The following is a 20,498-nucleotide window of genomic DNA, read 5'->3' as shown; positions in this document are numbered from 1 at the left end:
TCCCTTCTTCCAGAAATCCCAAGGAACAGCAAATATCAGAGAATATCTTCTTTCTTCGCCCATTGCATCACTTTTCCATTCCAAAGGTAATGCAAAACTTTTCAGTGGAAATGCTCTTTCGTATGCATGAACTAGCAATTCTTGATTATGTGACAAAATACTGTAGTAACCAGTGTTTCCCAAGCTGTTTACCACATTGTTAGCATACTTGTGATTTTATAATATTAGTTACATATGTACCCAAAAATATGCAAAGAAATTCTCATCAACGAAGTGATCCAGAATTTAGAATCACTATTCTAAATAGAAGTTCTTGCTGTCTTCTGTAGCCCACTGAAAGTAGTGACACAAGCGGATAGTGTAATGCAAAAGGCACTTGGTATACTTGCTTTTATAGCTCGAAACACTGAGTACAGAGACTCCCCGAGTTATGGATAAACTGATTTACGGAAATCCAACTTAAATTCTCCCATACATTAAAGCACATTACAAGATGGCAATAAAAATAGTAAAATCTTTAATGGTATTCATTAATGACTGGATACAGTATATATTCCAATAATTTAATTATGGGTAGCATTATGATGAATATTTAATGAAATTGAAGAATTACAGGAAGTGTATGTACAACTGTATAGTGAAATGAGTGGAAAGTGGATATAGTAATGGATATTTCTGACTTATAGAGAAATTAGCTATTGAAGTTAAGATCTATTTGCTGTTGCGAGGAATTTCCAATACCAGATGGGATGTGGAAAATGGATACCTTTCTCTAATGATGCAGAACTGCATTGTTTTCTCTGATAACGTGATATCAGAGAGTTGTAACAAATCTTACTGTGTTCCTTTCTTAGTAATATTTTGTAGGTAAGATAGTATTTAGAATCAGAACCAGGGTTGATAATCACTGGCATATGTCATAAAAGATGTTGTTTTGCGATAATAAGTAAAAATATATAAAAATAAATTAGCTAAGTAGTACAAAAAGACAAATCAAATAAAATAGGGAGGTAGTGTACATGGGTTCATTGTCTGTTCAGAAATCTGATGGAGGAGAGGAAGAAGTTCTTCCTAAAATATTGAGATGTCTTCAGCCTGCAGTATTTCCTCCTTGATGGTAGCAGTGAGAAGAGGGCATGTCCTGGTGATAGGGAAACCTTAATGATGGATGTTCCCTTCTTAAGGCATTGCCTTTTGAAGATGTCCTCAACGATGGGGAGGCTAGTGCCTCCCATGGTGGACATGGCGTAGTTTACAACCCTCTGCAACTTTTTTTGATCTTGTGTAGACATTATGCGACCAGTTAGAATGCTCTCCACAGTACAGCTGTAGAAATTTGCTAGAGTCTTTGGTGACATACCAAATCGCCTCAAGCTAATGAAATATAGCTGCAGTCATGCCTTCTTTATAATTGCATCAATATGTTGGGCCCAGGATAGATCCTCAGAGATATTGACACCCAGGAACTTGAAACTGCTTACTCTTTCCACTGATGATCACTCAATGAGAACTAGTGTCTGTTTCTTTGATTTTCCCTTCCAGGAGTCCACCATCTATTCCTCTGTCTTACTGAGGCTGATTGCAAGATCATTGTTGTGACAACCAGATGATCCATTTCACTCCTGTATGCCTCCTCATCACCATCTGAAATTCTGTCAACAATAGTTGTGCAGTCGGCAAATTTATAGTTAGTGTTTGAGCTGTGCCTATCCACATACACGTGTGTAGAAAGAGTAGAGTAATGGGCAAAGCACACGCCCTTGAGGTACACTGGTGTTGACTGTCAGCAAGATCTTATTTCCAAACCACACTAACTGTGGTCTCCCAAAGATCAAGTCATCTCTGTGGATTGTCACCTTGTCGTGGTGGAGAAGCTTGTGTGGTCCTATGATCCCAAGAGCAATGCCGTCTGGAGCTATGCTCCTGGTAGGGTCACCCATGGCGGTAAGGTCGAGGGTGAGGTCCCTGACAAACAACAATCCAATCAAGACCTCAACTGCGGAACAGGCGCACAAAGTTACTTCGAACTCAATGGCTCTGAAGGTGGATGAAGGCTGCAACAAGTCCATCAGCTCCAATCGTCGTGGTTTCCATGCCATTGGAATCAGTTGGTTGATCTGTGAAGTATCATGTGTTTCTTGGAGTGCAACATCAAGTACATGTTAAACAAATACACACATAGGCGTCTTCACTCTGTGGGCCACTTCTTCAGAATGAAGACCATCATCCTCGACCTCGAGGGATAGCTACGACAACGAATGAGTAAGTAAAGGATCCAGTTGCTGAGGGAGGTACAGAGGCCCAGGGTTTGGAGCTTCTTCATTAGTAATGAGGGTATAATGGTGTTGAACACTGAGCTGTAATCAATAAACAGCCGCTTGATGTAGATATTGCTATTGTCCAGATGATCGAAGGCTGAGTGGAAAGCCAGTGAGATTGCATCCACTGTAGACCTATTGTTGCGAAAGACAAATTGCAGCAGGTCTAGGTCCTTACTTAGGCAGGAGTTGAATCTGACCATGACGAACCTCTCAATGCGCTTCATCATGATAGATGTAAGTGCAACAGAGCGATATTCATTGAGGCAGCTCACCCTGATCTTCTTGGGCACTGGTATGATTGTCACCATTTTGAAACAGTGGGAAACATCAACTGCAGCACTATGAGATTGAAGATGTCCTTGAACATGCCAGTCAGTTGGATTGACACAGGTTTTCAGTGCTGTACCAAATTCACCGTCAAGGCCTGACACCTGATGAGGGTTCATCCTCTTGAAAGACATTCTGACATTGGCCTCCAAGACAGAGATCATAGGATGATCAGATGCTGCAGGGATTCGCAGATGTGTAGTTTTATTCTCCCTTTCAAAGTGTGCATAAAAGGCTTTGAGCTCATTTGGGAGTGAAGCATCACAGTCATTCACAAAGCTAGGTTTTGCCTTGGAGAAAGTAATGGCTTGCAAATCCTGCTAGAGCTGGCGTGCATCCCATTCCATCTCTAACTTCAACTGGAATTGTTTTCACTCTTAAAATGTATTAATCTTGTTAAGATTTATTCTCCTTTTATATGTATTTTCAATATAACTAATAAAATTATTTTATCAAGTATACTATCTGAATCCAAGCCACATTTCATCAAAACAAAATTTTACCACAATTAAACAATGACAAAAATATTTTCCTTAACTATCTTACTTACGTTTCATACATCGGTTTGTACTTCGGCTCACAGTCCATCCAGGACAGCATTTTTTCCCACAAACATTAGGCCTATAAGGAAAATCACCTTTGTAAATTATAAAATTCTTCTTCACAAAGATTTATTTATTTTAGTTATTTTGAGTAGGAATGTTCATATTAAATCACAAATCAATGCCCAAGTATACCTCTAAATCTAGCTGAGCAAGCCTACCAGGTCTACATTGCAAGCCTAGTTACTGTTCTGTATGATAGTAAATAATTTTAGATGGGATGATGGTTAGGGAAATAAAACTGGAACTATGAAAAAACAAGATAAGCTACCAGTCTTATATGCCATTCTGGTGATTTTGTTACTATGATACAGCGAAAGACCAAATGGGTGCAAATACTCATTTTCATTATATGTCATTGTGCCGGCATATGCACAAAGTCAGAGTGATTGAAAATTAGAGATGAAAAAATCCCCAGAAAAGTACTATTTCTGCTATTTGGCAAACACTGTATTGAACTTCGCAGCTATTTTGACCCAGCTTAACATTCAAACTGCTAAGTAATTCAAGCTACCCTATTAAAAAACATTCTCCTTTGGCCAGTCCTCATATCTCACACAATGCGTGACTAGGGAAATTTCAATTTATTGTTGAAATGAACAAGCAATAATAAAGTTAGGCTGCATCAATTAACTCTTTATCAGTCAGCAAGTTATTTTATCCTGGGCCACTTATTACTTAATACTCCCTAGGCTCCCCCCTCTAAATTCAATTATCCCGATTAAATTTTCCTAGGGCCGAGCCGCAGAATAAGGAATTAAAAGAAACAAAAATTGAATGTGCAGGACAGATCCAGAAGTTCAAAAAAAAAATTGTCAATTATACATACTAATTTAAAATGAGAACAAATGAATTCTTCATTATTTTCATTATGGCAAACACTAAGCATAAGTGAGTTATTCATACTCCATTTCATTTGTATTCTAAGAGCATATGAAACAGGAATAACAAACATCAAACAACAAAAATTAAGAGTAAAATTTGTACTGCTTATTTGTACTGTCAGAAAAAATGGGGAATCAGTGGGAGGTGTATAACAAGTAGAAAATTACTACTGGAAAAGAAAGAATGTTAAAGAATAGTATCAGAATCAGGTTTGTTATCACTCTGAAATCTGTCACTTTGTGGCAGCAGTACAATGCAAAACATTAAAAATTGCTGTAAGTTACATTAAATAGTGCAAATGAGGAATAGCAAAGTAGTGTTTATGAATTCGTACACCGTTCAGAAATCTGTTGGCAGAGGGGGAAAAATCTGTTCCTCAAACTCTGAGTGTGGGTCTTCAGATTCCTCTTCCACTTCCCTGGTGGTAGTAACAAGAAGAGGACAGGTCCCAGGTGGTGAGGGTACTTAATGATAGATGCTACCTTCCTGAGGCACAGCCTTTTCAAGATGATAGAAGGGGAATATAAATCAATTATGCCGACACAGCATGGCAGATCATGGAACTAACATACCCTCAATGCATCTTGCCATGTCAGTAAAGCAGCACACAATTAATGACCTATCCCACCCTAGGCATTCTCTCTTCTCCCCCCCCCCACCCCCTTCCATCAGGGCAGAAGATCTATAGTACCTATAAAAAGTACTCAGCCCCTTTGGAAGTTTTCATGTTTTATTGTTTTAAAGCATTAAATCTTAGAGGATTTAATTTGATACTTTGGTATCAAAGTGAAAACATCTCTACAAAGTGATCTAAATTAATTACAAATATAAAACACAAAATAATTGATTGCATAACTAGTCACCACATTTAATAAGACACACCAAATCATCACTGATGCAGCCATTTAGTTTTAAAAGTCACATAATTAGTTAAATGGAGATTTGGTATTTTGGAGACCTGTGTGTAGTCAGGTGTTTCAATGGATAGCAGTAAAAATGCACCTGTATCTGGAAGGTCCAACTGCTGGTGAGTTAGAATCTTGGCAAAAACTACACCATAAAGACAAAAGAACATTCCAAGCAACTCTGTGAAAAGATTATTAATAAGCTCAAGTCAGGAGATTAATACAGGACAATTTCCAACTCACTGAATATGCCTTGGAGTATAGTTAAGTCAATCATCTAGAAATGGTAAGAATATGGCACAGCTGTAAATCTGCCTAGAGAAGGCCGTCCTCAAGAACTGAGTAACTGTGTGAGAAGGGGATTAGAAAGGTCGGCCATCAAGGGACATATGACAACTCTGGAGGAGTTACAAGCTTCAGTGGCTGAGAAGGGAGAGACTGTGCATACAACAGTGCCCAGATGCTTTACCAGTCCCAGCTTTATGGAGAGTGGTAAAGACTGTTGAAAAAAAACTCATATAAAATCTCAAGTAGAGTTCACCAGAAGTCAGACTCTGAAGTCAGCTGGAAGAAGGTTCTCTAGTCTGATGAAACCAAAATTGAGTTTTTTCGCCATCAGACTAAATGCTATGTTTGGCATAAGCCCATCATCACACATCAAAAACACACTATCCCTACCATTAAGCATGGTGATGGCTGCATCAGGCTGTGGAAATGCTTCACTGCAGTCGGCCCTGGAAGGATTGTGAAGGTAGAGGGTAAAATGAATGCAGCCAAATACAGGGAAATCCTGGAGGAAAACTTGATGCAGTCTGCAAGCGTAACTGCAACTTGGGAAAAGATATGTTTTCCAGCAAGACAATGACCCCAAGCATAAAGACAAAGCTCCACAGGAATGGCTTAAAAACAACAAAGTTAATATCCTGGTGTGGCTAAGTCATGAGTCCAGACCTCAATCCAGTTGAGAATTTGTGGCTGAACTTGAAAATGGCTGTTCAAGTACAATCCCCATGCAATCTGACAGAGCTTGAGCAGTTTTCTAAAGAAGAATAGGGAAAAATTGCAGTGTCCAGATTGGCACAGCTGATAGACACCTATCCACACAGACTCAAAGATGTAATTGCCGCCAAAGGTGCATCTACTAAATACTGACTCAAGGGGGTGAATAATTGTGCAATCATTGTGTGTTTTATATTTGTAATTAAATTATACCACTTTATAGAGAACTGTTTTCACTTTAACATGAAAGTCTTTTTCTGCTGGTCAGTATCAAAAAAGCCAAATTAAATCCATTGTGATTCAATGTTGTAAAACAATAAAACATGAAAACTTCCAAGGGGAGTGAATACTTCTTATAGGCACTGTAATATCTGAAAACATGTGCAGGCTCAGGATCAGCTTCTATCCTGTTGTTATGAGTACTGAATATTTCCCTAGTATGATAAAATAGACTTCCAACTTTGACATCTACCTCCTTGCAAACTTGCACCTTATTTTCTGCATGCACTGCACTTTCTTTATGGCTGTTACACTTTATTCTGCATTCTGTTATTGTGTTCCATTGTACTACCTCAAATGCACAATTATTATTAAACAATTTGTATGGTTTTATTTGTACCCTACATTTCACATGTGACAATAACAAAAAATTATTAATTTTATTCCTCTCCATTAAAACCATGCTTTTCTTTAATAAAAGCAGAAAATGCTGGAGACGATCATAAAGTTTGAATCTGTAGAGGAAGAGACAATAGCTACATTTCTAGACAAAAAAAATCAATCCCCTTTCCACTAGAAATAGATAGATGCCTTAGGAGACTAAAAACAGCCTTTTAGCCTTGAAGTTAGCCTTGAAGTTAATTCAAAGAATTGAACATTCAACGATTCATTATATTTAAAAGATGGGAGTGAGTCATCTTAAATCAACACTCTTATGGTGTAGTTGTGGGCACGTGGCCAAGTGGTTAAGGCGTTCGACTAGCAATCTGAAGGTCGTGAGTTTGAGCCCCAGCTGAGGCAGTGTGTTGTGTCCTTGAGCAAGGCACTGAATCACACATTGCTCTGTGACGACACTGGTGCCAAGCTGTATGGGTCCTAACGCCCTTCCCTTGGACAACATCGGTGTCGTGGAGAGGGGAGACTTGCAGCATGGGCAACTGCCAGTCTTCTATACAACCTTGCCCAGGCCTGCGCCCGGAGAGTGAAGACTTTCCAGGTGCAGATCCATGGTCTCGCAAGACTAACAGATGGTGTAGTTCCTTCCAGAGTGTTGCTGGCTACCGAGTTATAGAATTTCAGTTCTAAGAAGGAGAGGAACCGAAACAAATTTTCAGGTCAGGATAATGTGTTTCTTTAAAGGAAAGCTGTAGTGGTGGTGTCTCCTTGAATTGCTTGGTGGCAATGGTCATGTGTGCAGAGTAGCCAGCAACTCTAGTGCAGTTTATAACAATGGTGCACACTACAGCTACTATACTCAGTTTGTGGTGGAATAGATGTTTAAGACAGTGCATGAGATGCCACAAGCAGGTTGCTTTGTCAAGTATGGTGCAAAATGTCTGAGTGTTGTTGACAGTGCACTCATCGTGACAAGTAAATTGTATTCCATCACTCTATGGACAGACTATTGATGGTAGAAAGACATCCTGATGTCAAAAATTGAGTCACCTGAATCAGTTTCTATTCTGATCTCATAGCCACATAATTTAGCTGGCTGGTACAATTAAGTTTACAGTAAATGGTAGGCCCTAGAGTGTTTATGATAAGGGATACTTGGTGATGCAAAACACTTAAACATCAAAGATTAGTGTTCCCTATTCTCTCTAAAGATGATCTTTACATGACTACAGACACAAGATTCCAGACGCTAGAATCTGGAGCAAAAATAAAGCAAACCATTGAAGGAAGTCAACAGGTCCTACAGCATCTGTAGAGGGAAATGAACATAGAAATTTACAGCACATTACAGGCCCTTTGGCCCACAATGTTATGCCGACCATACTCCAGAGACTGCCTAGAATTTCCCTAGTGCATTGCCCTCTATTTTTCTCAGCTCCATGAAGAGTTTTATCTAAGAGTTTCTTAAAAGACCCTATTGTATCTATTTCCACCATCAACACCAGTAGTGCATTCCATGCATCTACCACTCTCCTGTGTGAAAAATTTACCCCTGCCGTCCCCTCGGTACCTATTTCCAACCATCTTAAAACTATGCACCATCATGTTAGCCATTTCAGCCCTGGAAAAAAGCCTCTGGCTATCCACATGATCAATGATCCTCATCATCTTATACACCTCTATCAGGTCACCTCTCATCCTCCATCACTCCAAAGAGAAAAGGCCATGTACACTCAACTATTCTTATAATGTACACCCTCCAATCCAGGCAACATCGTTGTAAATCTCCTTCACACTCTCTCTATAGTATCCACATCCTTCCTGTAGTGAGGTGACCAGAACTGAACACAGTACTCCAACTGGGGTCTGACCAAGGTCTTATATAGCTGTAACATTACCTCATGGCTCTTGAACTCAGTCCCACGGTTGCTGAAGGCCAACACACCATATGCCTTCTTAACAACGCTGTCAACTTGCAGAGCAGCTTTGAGTGTCCTGTCGACACAGACCCCAAGATCTCTCAGATCCTCTACATTGCCAAGAGTCTTACCACTTAAATTATTTTCTGTCTTCAAATTGGACCTACCAAAATGAACCACTTCACACTTATCTGGGTTGAAGACCACCTGCCACTTCTCAGCCCAGTTCTGCATCCCAGCGATATCCCGCTGTAACCTTTGACAACCCTCCAGACTATTCACAACACCCCCAACCTTTGTGCCACCAGCAAACTTACTAACCACACTTCTACATCTTCATCCAGGTCATTTATATAAATCACAAACAGTAAAGGTTCCAGAACAGATTGCTGCAGAACACCACTGGTCACTGACCTCCATGCAGAATACAAACAATCTACAACCACCCTTTGTCTTCTGTTGGCAAGCCAGTTCTGGATCCACAAAGCAAGGTCTCCTTGGATCCCATGCCTCATTACCTTCTGAAGGAGCCTTGCATGGGAAACCTTATCAAATGCCTTACTGAAATCCATATACATGGATGGATAGTCAATGTTTTGGGTCAAGATCCTTCCTGTTTGAAAGATAAGAGGGGAGATGGCCATTATTACAAGGTGAGGGGTTAGCAAGAGCTGGCAAGCAAGATAACAATAAGAAAAAGACATTTAAAACTACAATGTACTGGGAGACTGGAAGGATGGGTGAACAGGTAAGAATGTGGGCAAACCAATGTTACAAGTTTACGAAAGGTACCCAAAAGACCGCACTGGTCATCAGGTAATAATGGAATTCAAAGCTAGATAAATTCAGCTTGGCAATATTATGACTGAGTTTATGCAGTCAAAACCTCAGCTCCAGTAAAATGGCTCAACAAAAAGAGAATAATGGGATGGAATAATCTTCACCCTACCACACTCACACAAACAAACCCAATTACATTTAAGGCAACTTTTCTTCTTCAAAAATCTCCTTCTTAAGCTCACCCTCCACCACCTCCAGTTTAAATTCCATGCGGAATATTTTGGAGGATCAAGAACCAAGAGAGAAATCAACAGCTACATCTTAGAAGAACTTTAGTCTGCAAGGGGATGGAGGAGTGAGAATATATACAGAAGACAGAGATTCAAAGATCACTGTAGTTCATCCTGTTTTAAGAAAAATCCTGTTGCACACAAATTAGATGACTAATTCAGATACAGGTTATACAATCCAAGCATTAGTAGTTTTGCTTAGTAGATGATTTCAATTTCCCCCAGTATTCCTTAAAGCAGCAATAAATGTTAGAACGTTTTCTTTTGCTTTAAAATGAAGGACTGTTTTTCATTATGCCCCGCTGAAGGTGAGGAAATCTCGAAGTGAGACAGACTTTAACTTACCTCCGAGTTTTTCTTTACCCCTCTTTGGGAGTGGACTTTAAAACGGCGCTTCAACCGTCCCACACGAGACCGGGTTGAAAGCAGCGCGCAGCGCTCACGAGACTGGGTTGAAAGCAGCGCGCAGCGCTCACGAGACCGGGTTGAAAGCAGCGCGCAGAGCTCACGAGACCGAGTTGAAAGCAGCGCGCAGCGCTCACGAGACCGGGTTGAAAGCAGCGCGCAGCGCACCCTGTCCCAAATTACCGTCTGCCTTTTGAGAAACCCCATAACACTTTTAATTATCCCAATTACATTCCTTTCAAAATGCATCGATCTTGATCGTGTTTTTTTTAAATCAGTGATCATTGCTAGTTCTGCCCGTGGACGCTGTTTTATCTGGTAGGTACGATTGAACGGGAAACTTGGCGGAGGATTACTCAAGTAACGTAGAATGATAAAATAGATATCTTAGTTCGAATACAGGTAATAGGGGTGCGATAAAATACTGTATAATGGACCATTCATTCCATCTTCACTTGTAAGTATTAAAGTGATACCGATGTGTATTTTTACTCCTTACTGTTCTGGGGGAGATAAATATTTCTTTTAAATACGGTTCGTTCTGGGGGAGATAAATATTTCTGTCTTTTAAATATGGTTCGTTCCGAGGGGGACTTAATGTAAACTTCAGGTGTACCGGTTTTGGACCTGCACCTGCAATGTTACTTTATTATAGTTAGGAAAAAAAAACACATCAAATCAACAACCTTCTCCCTCAAAGAGTAACAAGCTACTTAGTGGCTGTACATAGCTCAATGTGTCTCTACTAAAACAGGTGACCTAATTATTTAAAAAAAAACACCAGTACAGCAGCGTCTGCAGATACAGTACTGGAAATCCTGAGTAACACACACAAAATGCTAGAGGAACTCAGCAGGGCCGGATGTATTTGGTTTCTTTCCCCTTGCTTTTCTGTCCTGATGAAGGGTCTTAGCCCGAAACATCGACTCTCTATAGAAACCATAGAAAGTACAGCACAGAAACAGGCCTTTTGGCCCTTCTTGTCTGTGCCGAACCATTTTCTGCCAAGTCCCACTGACCTGTACACGGGATCATATCCCTCCATAAACCTCCCATCCATGTATCTGTCCAATTTATTCGTAAATGTTAAAAAAGAACCTGCATTTACCACCTTGTCTGGCAGCTCATTCCATACTCCCACCACTCCGTGTGAAGAAACCTCCCCTAATGTTCCCTTTAAACTTTTCCCCCCTCACCCTTAACCCATGTCCTCTGGTTTTTTTCTCACCTTGCCTCAGTGGAAAAAGCCTGCTTGCATTCACTCTATCTATACCCATCATAATTTTATATACCTCTGTCAAATCTCCCCTCATTCTTCTACGCTCCAGTCCTAAAGTCCTAACCTATTCAACCTTTCTCTGTAACTGAGTTTCTCAAGTCCTGGCAACATCCTTGTAAACCTTCTCTGCACTCTTTCAACCTTATTAATATCCTTTTTGTAATTTGGTGACCAAAACTGAACACAATACTCCAGATTCGGCCTCACCAATGCCTTATACAACCTCATCATAACATTCCAGCTCTTATACTCAATACTTTGATTAATAAAGGCCAATGTACCAAAAACTCTCTTTACGAATTGATCTAACTGTGACGCCACTTTTAGGGAATTTTGTATCTGTATTCCCAGATCCCTCTGTTCCACTGCACTCCTCAGTGCCTTACCATTAACCCTGTATGTTCTACCTTGGTTTGTCCTTCCAATGTGCAATACCTCACACTTGTCTGTATTAAACTCCATCTGCCATCTTTCAGCCCATTTTTCCAGCTGGTCCAAGTCCCTCTGCAGGCTCTGAAAACCTTCCTCACTGTCTACTACACCTCCAATCTTTGTATCATCAGCAAATTTGCTGATCCAATTTACCACATTATCATCCAGATCATTGATATAGATGACAAATAACAATGGACCCAGCACTGATCCCTGTGGCACACCACTAGTCACAGGTCTCCACTCGGAGAAGCAATTCTCTACCACCACTCTTTGGCTTCTTCCATTGAGCCAATGTCTAATCCAATTTACCACCTCTCCATGTATACCTAGCGACTGAATTTTCCTAACTAACCTCCCATGCGGGACCTTGTCAAAGGCCTTACTGAAGTCCATGTAGACAATATCCACTGCCTTCCCTTCATCCACTTTCCTGGTAACCTCCTCGAAAAACTCCAATAGATTGGTCAAACATGACCTACCACGCACAAAGCCATGTTGACTCTCCCTAATAAGTCCCTGTCTATCCAAATGCTTGTAGATTCTGTCTCTTAGTACTCCCCCCAATAACTTACCTACTACCGACGTTAAACTTACTGACCTATAATTTCCCGGATTACTTTTCAATCCTTTTTTAAACAATGGAACAACATGAGCCACTCTCCAATCCTCCGGCACCTCACCTGTAGACAGCGACATTTTAAATATTTCTGCCAGCGCCCCTGCAATTTCAACACTAGTCTCCTTCAAGGTCCGAGGGAACACCCTGTCAGGTCCTGGGGATTTATCCACTTTAATTTTCCTCAAGACAGCAAGGACCTCCTCCTTTTTGATCTGTACAGTTTCCATGGTCTCACTACTTGTTTCCTTTAATTCCATAGACTTCATGCCAGTTTCCTTAGTAAATACAGACGCAAAAAACCTATTTAAGGTCTCCCCCATTTCCTTTGGTTCCGCACAAAGCCAACCACTCTGATCTTCAAGAGGACCAATTTTATCCCTTACAATCCTTTTGCTCTTAATATACTTGTAAAAGCTCTTTGGATTATCCTTCACTTTGACTGCCAAGGCAACCTCATGTCTTCTTTTAGCCCTCCTGATTTCTTTCTTAAGTATTTTCTTGCACTTCTTATACTCTTCAAGCACCTTATTTACTCCCTGCTTCCTATACACGTCATACAACTCCCTCTTCTTCTTTATCAGAGTTGCAATATCCCTTGAGAACCAAGGTTCCTTATTCCTATTCACTTTGCCTTTAATCCTGACAGGAACATACAAATTCTGCACTCTCAAAATTTCTCCTTTGAAGGCTTCCCACCTACCGATCACATCCATGCCAGAGAACAACCTGTCCCAATCCACGCTTTTTAGATCCTTTCTCATTTCTTCAAATTTGGCCTTCTTCCAGTTCAGAACCTTAACCCTAGGACCAGATCGATCCTTGTCCATGATGTAACCCAAGTTAATTAAACCTGAAGATGTAATGTTAGAAAGCTCCAGGAAATGGTTATCACAGGAGAGCCCAACTTTGAATGTATGGATGGAAATTACAATGGACATTTACAAAATGGAGAAGATAACAGCATCTGTTAATCATAAGTTGGAACAATTTGATTCATACTGGGAAAAATGGTTTAACTACATAACACCTCATAGGCCTGATTTTATTCTCACAAGTCAAAAAATGTTGTAAAAAAAAGAATCACTCCCTACTTTGTACATAGTTTTCTTATTTTGATTGTTCTTTCTTTCCTCTCCTTTCTATAAGTGTATACCTCAGATAAATATTATGTGGAGATTTGTGACAAATATGACTATATGATATATATGTACAGTACCTGAAATACATCTTATGGAAAGTTTTGTTTGATGATGAACTTCAATAAAAAATAAATTACAAAAAAAAGGAAGCTCCATCTGTGGAGGGATGGAAACGAGGTTTGCTGAATTTTTAAAAAACTTGGATGGAAAAAAATATGCGACAACAAGGCATAGCTGATGCAGCGTGGGAAAGCGAGAGAAATGCAGCAAACTATTAGAAACTAAAGATATAAACTGTTAAAAGTGGGATTAGTGGTGAGTATCCTTACTTGAAAATCTCAGGGTGAAACCCTGGGAAGAGAGGCAAACTATTGAAGCTACAGCTATAACGAGCAGCAGCTATAATGAGACAATATCGCCATAGATGAGTGACCAAAATCACTACCGTGTAACCAGGAAGTAGTTCTGTTAAATCACACCAAGGAATTTGGTTAGGTTTTTTTCTACAAGTTTGTGAATCGACTTTCTGAGTATGATGTACAATTTCATCCAACGAAACAAGATGGCGAGCCACCCAAGATGAAAAACTAGCACAGGAACGAAATGTTTCATGATGTGGAGAATTTACCGTATTAAATTCGGTTGCATGTACAAGGTTATTTTCATTCAAAGGATCTGAATTTGATTTTCTTCAAGGACTGATTATTTTTGCAAAGACTTTGATAAGTTACTGAATGAGATTTACTTTGTTTAAAAGTTGTAATGTTGGAGAATTGCTGTGAAAGAAATTAAGCTGCATAGATATATAATTTTTGAATTTGAATTTCAATTTTTAGACGTACTTGAACTGAAACTGAAGTTAACTATAATACTTAATAATAGGCATTCAATTAGTTTTCTAACTCATCATCAGGTGCCATGCCGAGATTGAGCTTTGACTGCCATGGCCCACACACTCCTGTTTCGGGTCAAGTGGATCAATTCATTGGTATTCATTTCCAGTTCTCTGGCTGCTGTCTCCATCATCATTTGCCTTTGACTTCTTTTTGCTTTCTTCCCTTCAATCGTCCCCATAATTACCGTGCATTCTAACTCCTCTTTCCTAACCACGTCCAATGAAGTTATATTGCCTTTTCATGATCTCATACATTATTTATACATATTAATGACTTGGATGAGGGAATTAAATGCAGCATCTCCAAGTTTGCAGATGACACGAAGCTGGGCGGCAGTGTTAGCTGTGGGGAGGATGCTAAGAGGATGCAGGGTGACTTGGATAGGTTAGGTGAGTGGGCAAATTCATGGCAGATGCAATTTACTGTGGATAAATGTGAAGTTATCCACTTTGGTGGCAAAAACAGGAAAACAGATTATTATCTGAATGGTGGCCGATTAGGAAAAGGGGAGGTGCAACGAGACCTGGGTGTCATTATACACCAGTCATTGAAAGTGGGCATGCAGGTACAGCAGGCGGTGAAAAAGGCGAATGGTATGCTGGCATTTATAGCAGGAGGATTCGAGTACAGGAGCAGGGAGGTACTACTGCAGTTGTACAAGGCCTTGGTGAGACCACACCTGGAGTATTGTGTGCAGTTTTGGTCCCCTAATCTGAGGAAAGACATTTTTGCCATAGAGGGAGTACAAAGAAGGTTCACCAGATTGATTCCTGGGATGGCAGGACTTTCATATGATGAAAGACTGGATGAACTAGGCTTATACTCATTGGAATTTAGATGATTGAGGGGGGATCCGATTGAAATGTATAAAATCCTAAAGGGATTGGACAGGCTAGATGCAGGAAGATTGTTCCCGATGTTGGGGAAGTCCAGAACGAGGGGTCACAGTTTGAGGATAAAGGGGAAGCCTTTTAGGACCAAGATTAGGAAAAACTTCTTCACACAGAGAGTGGTGAATCTGTGGAATTCTCTGCTACAGGAAACAGTTGAGGCCAGTTCACTGGCTATATTTAAGAGGGAGTTAGATATGGCCCTTGTGGCTAAAGGGATCAGCGGGTATGGAGGGAAGGCTGGTACAGGGTTCTGAGTTGGATGATCAGCCATGATCATACTGAATGGCGGTGCAGGCTCAAAGGGCCGAATGGCCTACTCCTGCACCTATTTTCTAAGTTTCTATGTTTCTATTTCTCTTTTTGTGCTTGCTCTGTTCATGACATCCTCATTAGATATTCATTTCGTCCATGATATTCTTTGCATCCTCCTCAAAAACCACATCTCTGCTGCTTCAATTCGTTTCCTCATGTTACAAGATATTGTCCAACATTCTGATCCATATAACATAACTGAATAAACGTAACATTTTCAGTACTCTGAGGCGGGTTGTCATGCCTAGTTTAGTGTTGGTCAGTATACACTTCATTCTTGTAAAGGTGTCTTTTGCCATCCCTATTCTTCTTTTGATGTCCATGTCGCAGTTGCCATCTGATGTCACCCAGCCTCCTACATAGCAAAAGTTCTGTACTTGTTTTATGTCTTCCCCGTTTATTTTCACCTGCAGATAGGATTCTCCTTCTTTTTGGATATCACCATACATTGTCTTTTTGCGATTGATGGATAGACCCATTTTTGCACTTTCTTCAACAACTATATCAATTAAGTTTTGTAGTTCTTCCTCCGTACTTACAAATAACACAGTGCCATCCGCATATCTGAAATTATTGATGTTTTCACCGCCAACTTTGATTCCCAAGATGGCTCTTATTTTTTGTAATATTGTTTCACTGTACACATTAAACAAATCAGGGGAGAAAACACACTCCTGTCTGAAGCCACTCTTGATTTTTGTAAACTGACACTTCTCCATCTATTCTTACTGCAGCAGTTTGTTCCCAGTACAGATTTCTGATTAGATGGAGGTCTTTCGAATCTAGATCTAGAGTTTCTTGTAATATTTCAAATAACTTACTGTGCTTTACTTTATCAAATGCTTTTGTGTAGTCAATAAAACAAACAAACAAATCTTTTTGCACTTGAATAGCTCATTCTGATAGTATCCTCAACATCAATATCACGTTTCTTGTACCTTTGTCTTTCACAAAACCACATTGTTCTTTACCTATTTGAGCTTGTATCTTACTTTCAGCACTTGTCATCAAAATTCCTATAAGTATCTTAGTGATATGACTCTTTAAACTTATGGTCCTATGTAATTCACATTCTGTTGCTCCAGGTTTTTTAGGAAGAGTGATAAATATGGATTTTTTTTCATCTCTGCTGGTATTATTCCAGTCTCATAAATGTCATTGATTAAATCAGTAAGTTTTTCAATTCCATAATCTTCTAGGGCAATAATTTGTTCTATTACTAATTCATCAGGACCTGCTGCCTTTCCTTTCTTCACCTTACTTATTGCATTACGAATTCAGATTTTAAAATATTTGGACCTTCAATGTTCTTCTGAATTTCTGGTTTTTCGCCTTAATTGCCTTCAAACAATTCCTGAATATACTCAGTCCATCTGTTCATAATCTCATCTTTTTCCATGATAATGGTACCGTCCTTTGCTTTCAAATATCCACCTGAAGAACAGAGGAGCTTTTTACCAGTGATATTCTTGATTTGTTGATGTACCCTTTTTGGATCAGTGATAGGGATTCTTTCTCGTTGCTCACATTCCTGGTTTAACCATTCTTTGGCTTTTTGACATAAACTTCTAACTTTTTTATCGAAGGACTTATATTCCATAGGATTTGCTTTCTTCAATCTCCTTTCTTCCATTAGATTTTTGATTTCATCTGTCATCCATTTATTCTTTGTGCTTTTTTCTTTTCTAGGAATCACTGACTTTGCTGATTCTACTAAGGCATCCTTCAGAGAGTTAAACTTCATTTCTACATGATTGCTATCATCTTCAACAGATTCTATTTCTAGACTTTGAAATCTATTCCCTACTTCAATTGTAAATTTTTGATTTCTAACTAGGGATAAAAAAAAATAAAAATTTAGTGTGTAAACCTTTAAATAGGGAATAACACTAGATCTAATTAGAGAAATTTGAGTAACAAAGGTTATTCTATTGAATATCACTGATTCTAACTAAACAGGAATTTGGTTTTTGTTGATATCTGAGATTTGGAACCTATATAGAATGTTGGAATTTTGAATTGTTCTTACTCATGTAAATATTTTGTCTATCTTGTTTTTTTTTAAAAAGCAAAACCTAACTCCAGAAGTGTGTTTTCTGTATTCACTGCCTCCATCCAATATCTGGACCTTCTGATGGCCTACTAGCACCCAGTGTAATACTACGTAATTTGATTTTTCTCATAAAGAGTGCAGTGACCCGTTACATGAGATAAGTGCTACACATCTCTTACATAAAACTTGACGAGCTAGCCAGGAGGCAGTGTATTAGATAACCATAAGGCATTAATTAGTCTACAAAACACTAAAATAATTTTATTTTTCAAACTCACTTGTTCAACTAAGACCTATAGTGAAAGAAAATGGAAGTCATACAGGAAAAGGGTGTCAAAATCCCAAATGCTGTTTTAGTCATTGGCATAACAGAAAAAGATGAGGAAATACTAGACTTCATAAACAAATATGGCTCAGTTTCCATAGTTATTCCTTGAACTGACCCCAGTGCAGAACTTCCCAAGTACCACATAGTAGAGTACAATTTTGGTTCTGCCATGCAAGATCTCCAGCCCTTGCTACCATATACTCAACAGGCAAGTGGTGACCAAAACGTTTCCTATCATGTAGTTTCTTTAGCCAGGGTTTACACTCAGAAAGTTGGAAAAGACACAACTCAACTTTACCTTGGTGTTGAAAACCTTAGTGAAACGCAGTGTGAAAGATTATGATGAAGTCCTGGAAGAGACGTTAACACAGATCAGTGAAATCCTTACTTTCGAGAGTAGGGAAACAGTCACTATTCAAACTGCTGAAAAAGTATGTAACAGGACCACAACTCTTCAATTCAGAGCAGACTCCTTTGATACTAACCAGGCAGAAACAGTTCTAGCTGCTATGCAGAATAACTCAATCCCTGTAATACAAACTAACAGAGTTGCAGTGAACCCATCTGTCTCTTCCAATGATCTAAACCCTCCAGATATTCAAAAAGTCATAGTCCAGCACATTGTGAGCAGAAATTACTTGATGGCTCATGGCATTCCACCAGTAAGGCTCTGAACTTTTTCTGGTAGAACCCCTTATCCACCTACTGAGGCAGATTATGAGACTTGGCGTGCTAGTGTTGAACTGTTCTTGCAAGACCAAGTGTGTCTGATCTTCATATTACACGGAAAATATGTGGAAGTATTCTTCCACCAGCATCTGATATCATCAAATCAATAAGCCCTGGAACTTCACCCGCTATTTACATACAACTAGATTCAGCTTTTGCCACCACGGAAGATGGTGATGAATTGTTTGCCAAATTCATGAACACGATACAGAACACAGGTGAAAAACCGTCTGCTTACCTACAGCGGCTATAGGTAGTGTTGACACTGAGGCTAACAAAAGTCTCTTAAAACAGTTTTGTAGGGGATGTTGGGACCACTTTCCAATGTTGGAGCTGCAAATGGAACAGGAAAAATACAACCCACCATTGTTTACCGAACTATTGACATTCCTACGCACTGAGGAAGACAAGCGTGCTTCCAGAACCGCATGCATGAAGCAGCATTTAGGAACAGTCACTAAATATGCCATTATACAGTTTCAGATCGCAGGTGCCTGCACAGAAGATGATGTAGCACAGCTGATTTCAATTACTTCTCAACTGACTAAACAAATCGCTGAGCTTCAAAGTCAACTAGCTGCTCTACAAGCTACAAAACAGCAGAAGGTAAAAGTGAGCTCTAAGACAGCAAGTGATACACCACCAAAAGGAAAGTTTGATACAAAAGACGAGCAACAGTCCGCAACCACTAACAAACAGCCAAGTGTAAAACCAAACCTTGGCGCAATTGTAAATGCAGCAAAGATGAGCACATAGCCAGCTCTTGCTGCTATGAACCCAATCCAGCGTTAGTAGCAGAAAAGAGAAGAGAGCTTGAAAAGAGAAGGAGTGAGTGGGAGTCATGTCATGGTACTCCTAAGCCTCATTTTAAATCAGAAGCAGTTTCTGTTGCAGGACAAACAGGGATTGATCCTGGCAAAGCATGTCCCAAAAGCTCCATGGTCTTGCTTGGTGAATCAAAGTCTCAGAAAGAGCAGGAATGCATCTTGAAGTTTACTGGAAGTCACCTGGTGAACTCAGGTGATGTGGTTGAAGTTAACGCTGACGTTGTGCAAGCTGTATGTGAGAATTGTCTTACCTAACAAACAGAACTTGCCACAAATGTTGCCATTGCACATGTTCGATTTTTAATGATGCATTCAAGTGCTATACCTGACAATTACGCAGAAAAAGATCAGTGTGGGGGATTAACAGTCACTTCTCATCTCTCTGATGCTGAGATTACAGACTCCCAGTTAGCAGATCCCTGTATAGGGGAAGTCATCAAGCAGATGGAAGCTGGAGAAAAACCATCACCATCAGTGAGAAATACAATCCCCAGACTACCCTACCTTCTCAGATAATGTGATCGTCTAGAGCTAAAAGATGGAATTCTCTACAGGAAAAGATTTAACTGGAGATGAAACAACATACCAGCTTGTTTTACCTGAAAAGTTTTAATCTAAGGTACTTAAGAGTCTTCACAATGACTTTGGTCATTGGGTATTGACTGTACCCTGGACCTAGTCAGAAGCCAATTCTATTGGCCTAAAATGGCTGCTAGTGTGGAACACAGGATTAAAACATGCGGTCCATGTGCAAGAATAAAGAATTGCCCGAAAAAGCTGCTCCATTAGTGAATATTGTGAGTACTCGACCCCTGCAGCTGGTCTGCATGGACTTTCTTACATTAGAACCCAATCAAGGTAACACAAAAGATGTGTTTGTAATAAATGATCATTTCACTAAATAACACACATCAAAGTTGCTGGTGAACGTAGCAGGCCA

The 20,498-nt window shown here is 39.7% G+C and overlaps 1 protein-coding gene across 3 annotated transcripts in view; it reads right to left on the bottom strand.

Moving 5' to 3' along the window:
• Positions 1-20,498, bottom strand: part of LOC134344379 (latent-transforming growth factor beta-binding protein 2-like) — a 510,939-nt gene that overhangs the window by 435,967 nt on the left and 54,474 nt on the right. For all 3 annotated transcript variants that reach the window (XM_063044071.1, XM_063044078.1, XM_063044088.1), the window contains exon 2: positions 3,199-3,269. In XM_063044071.1, the coding sequence (XP_062900141.1) occupies positions 3,199-3,269 (71 nt within the window). The remainder of the gene's footprint in view (positions 1-3,198; positions 3,270-20,498) is intronic.

This window comes from Mobula hypostoma, chromosome 1, assembly GCF_963921235.1.
Source record: "Mobula hypostoma chromosome 1, sMobHyp1.1, whole genome shotgun sequence".
Lineage (NCBI taxonomy): Eukaryota > Metazoa > Chordata > Chondrichthyes > Myliobatiformes > Myliobatidae > Mobula > Mobula hypostoma.
Note: the sequence above shows the minus strand (reverse complement) of the source record. Positions and strands in the feature narration are given on the sequence as shown.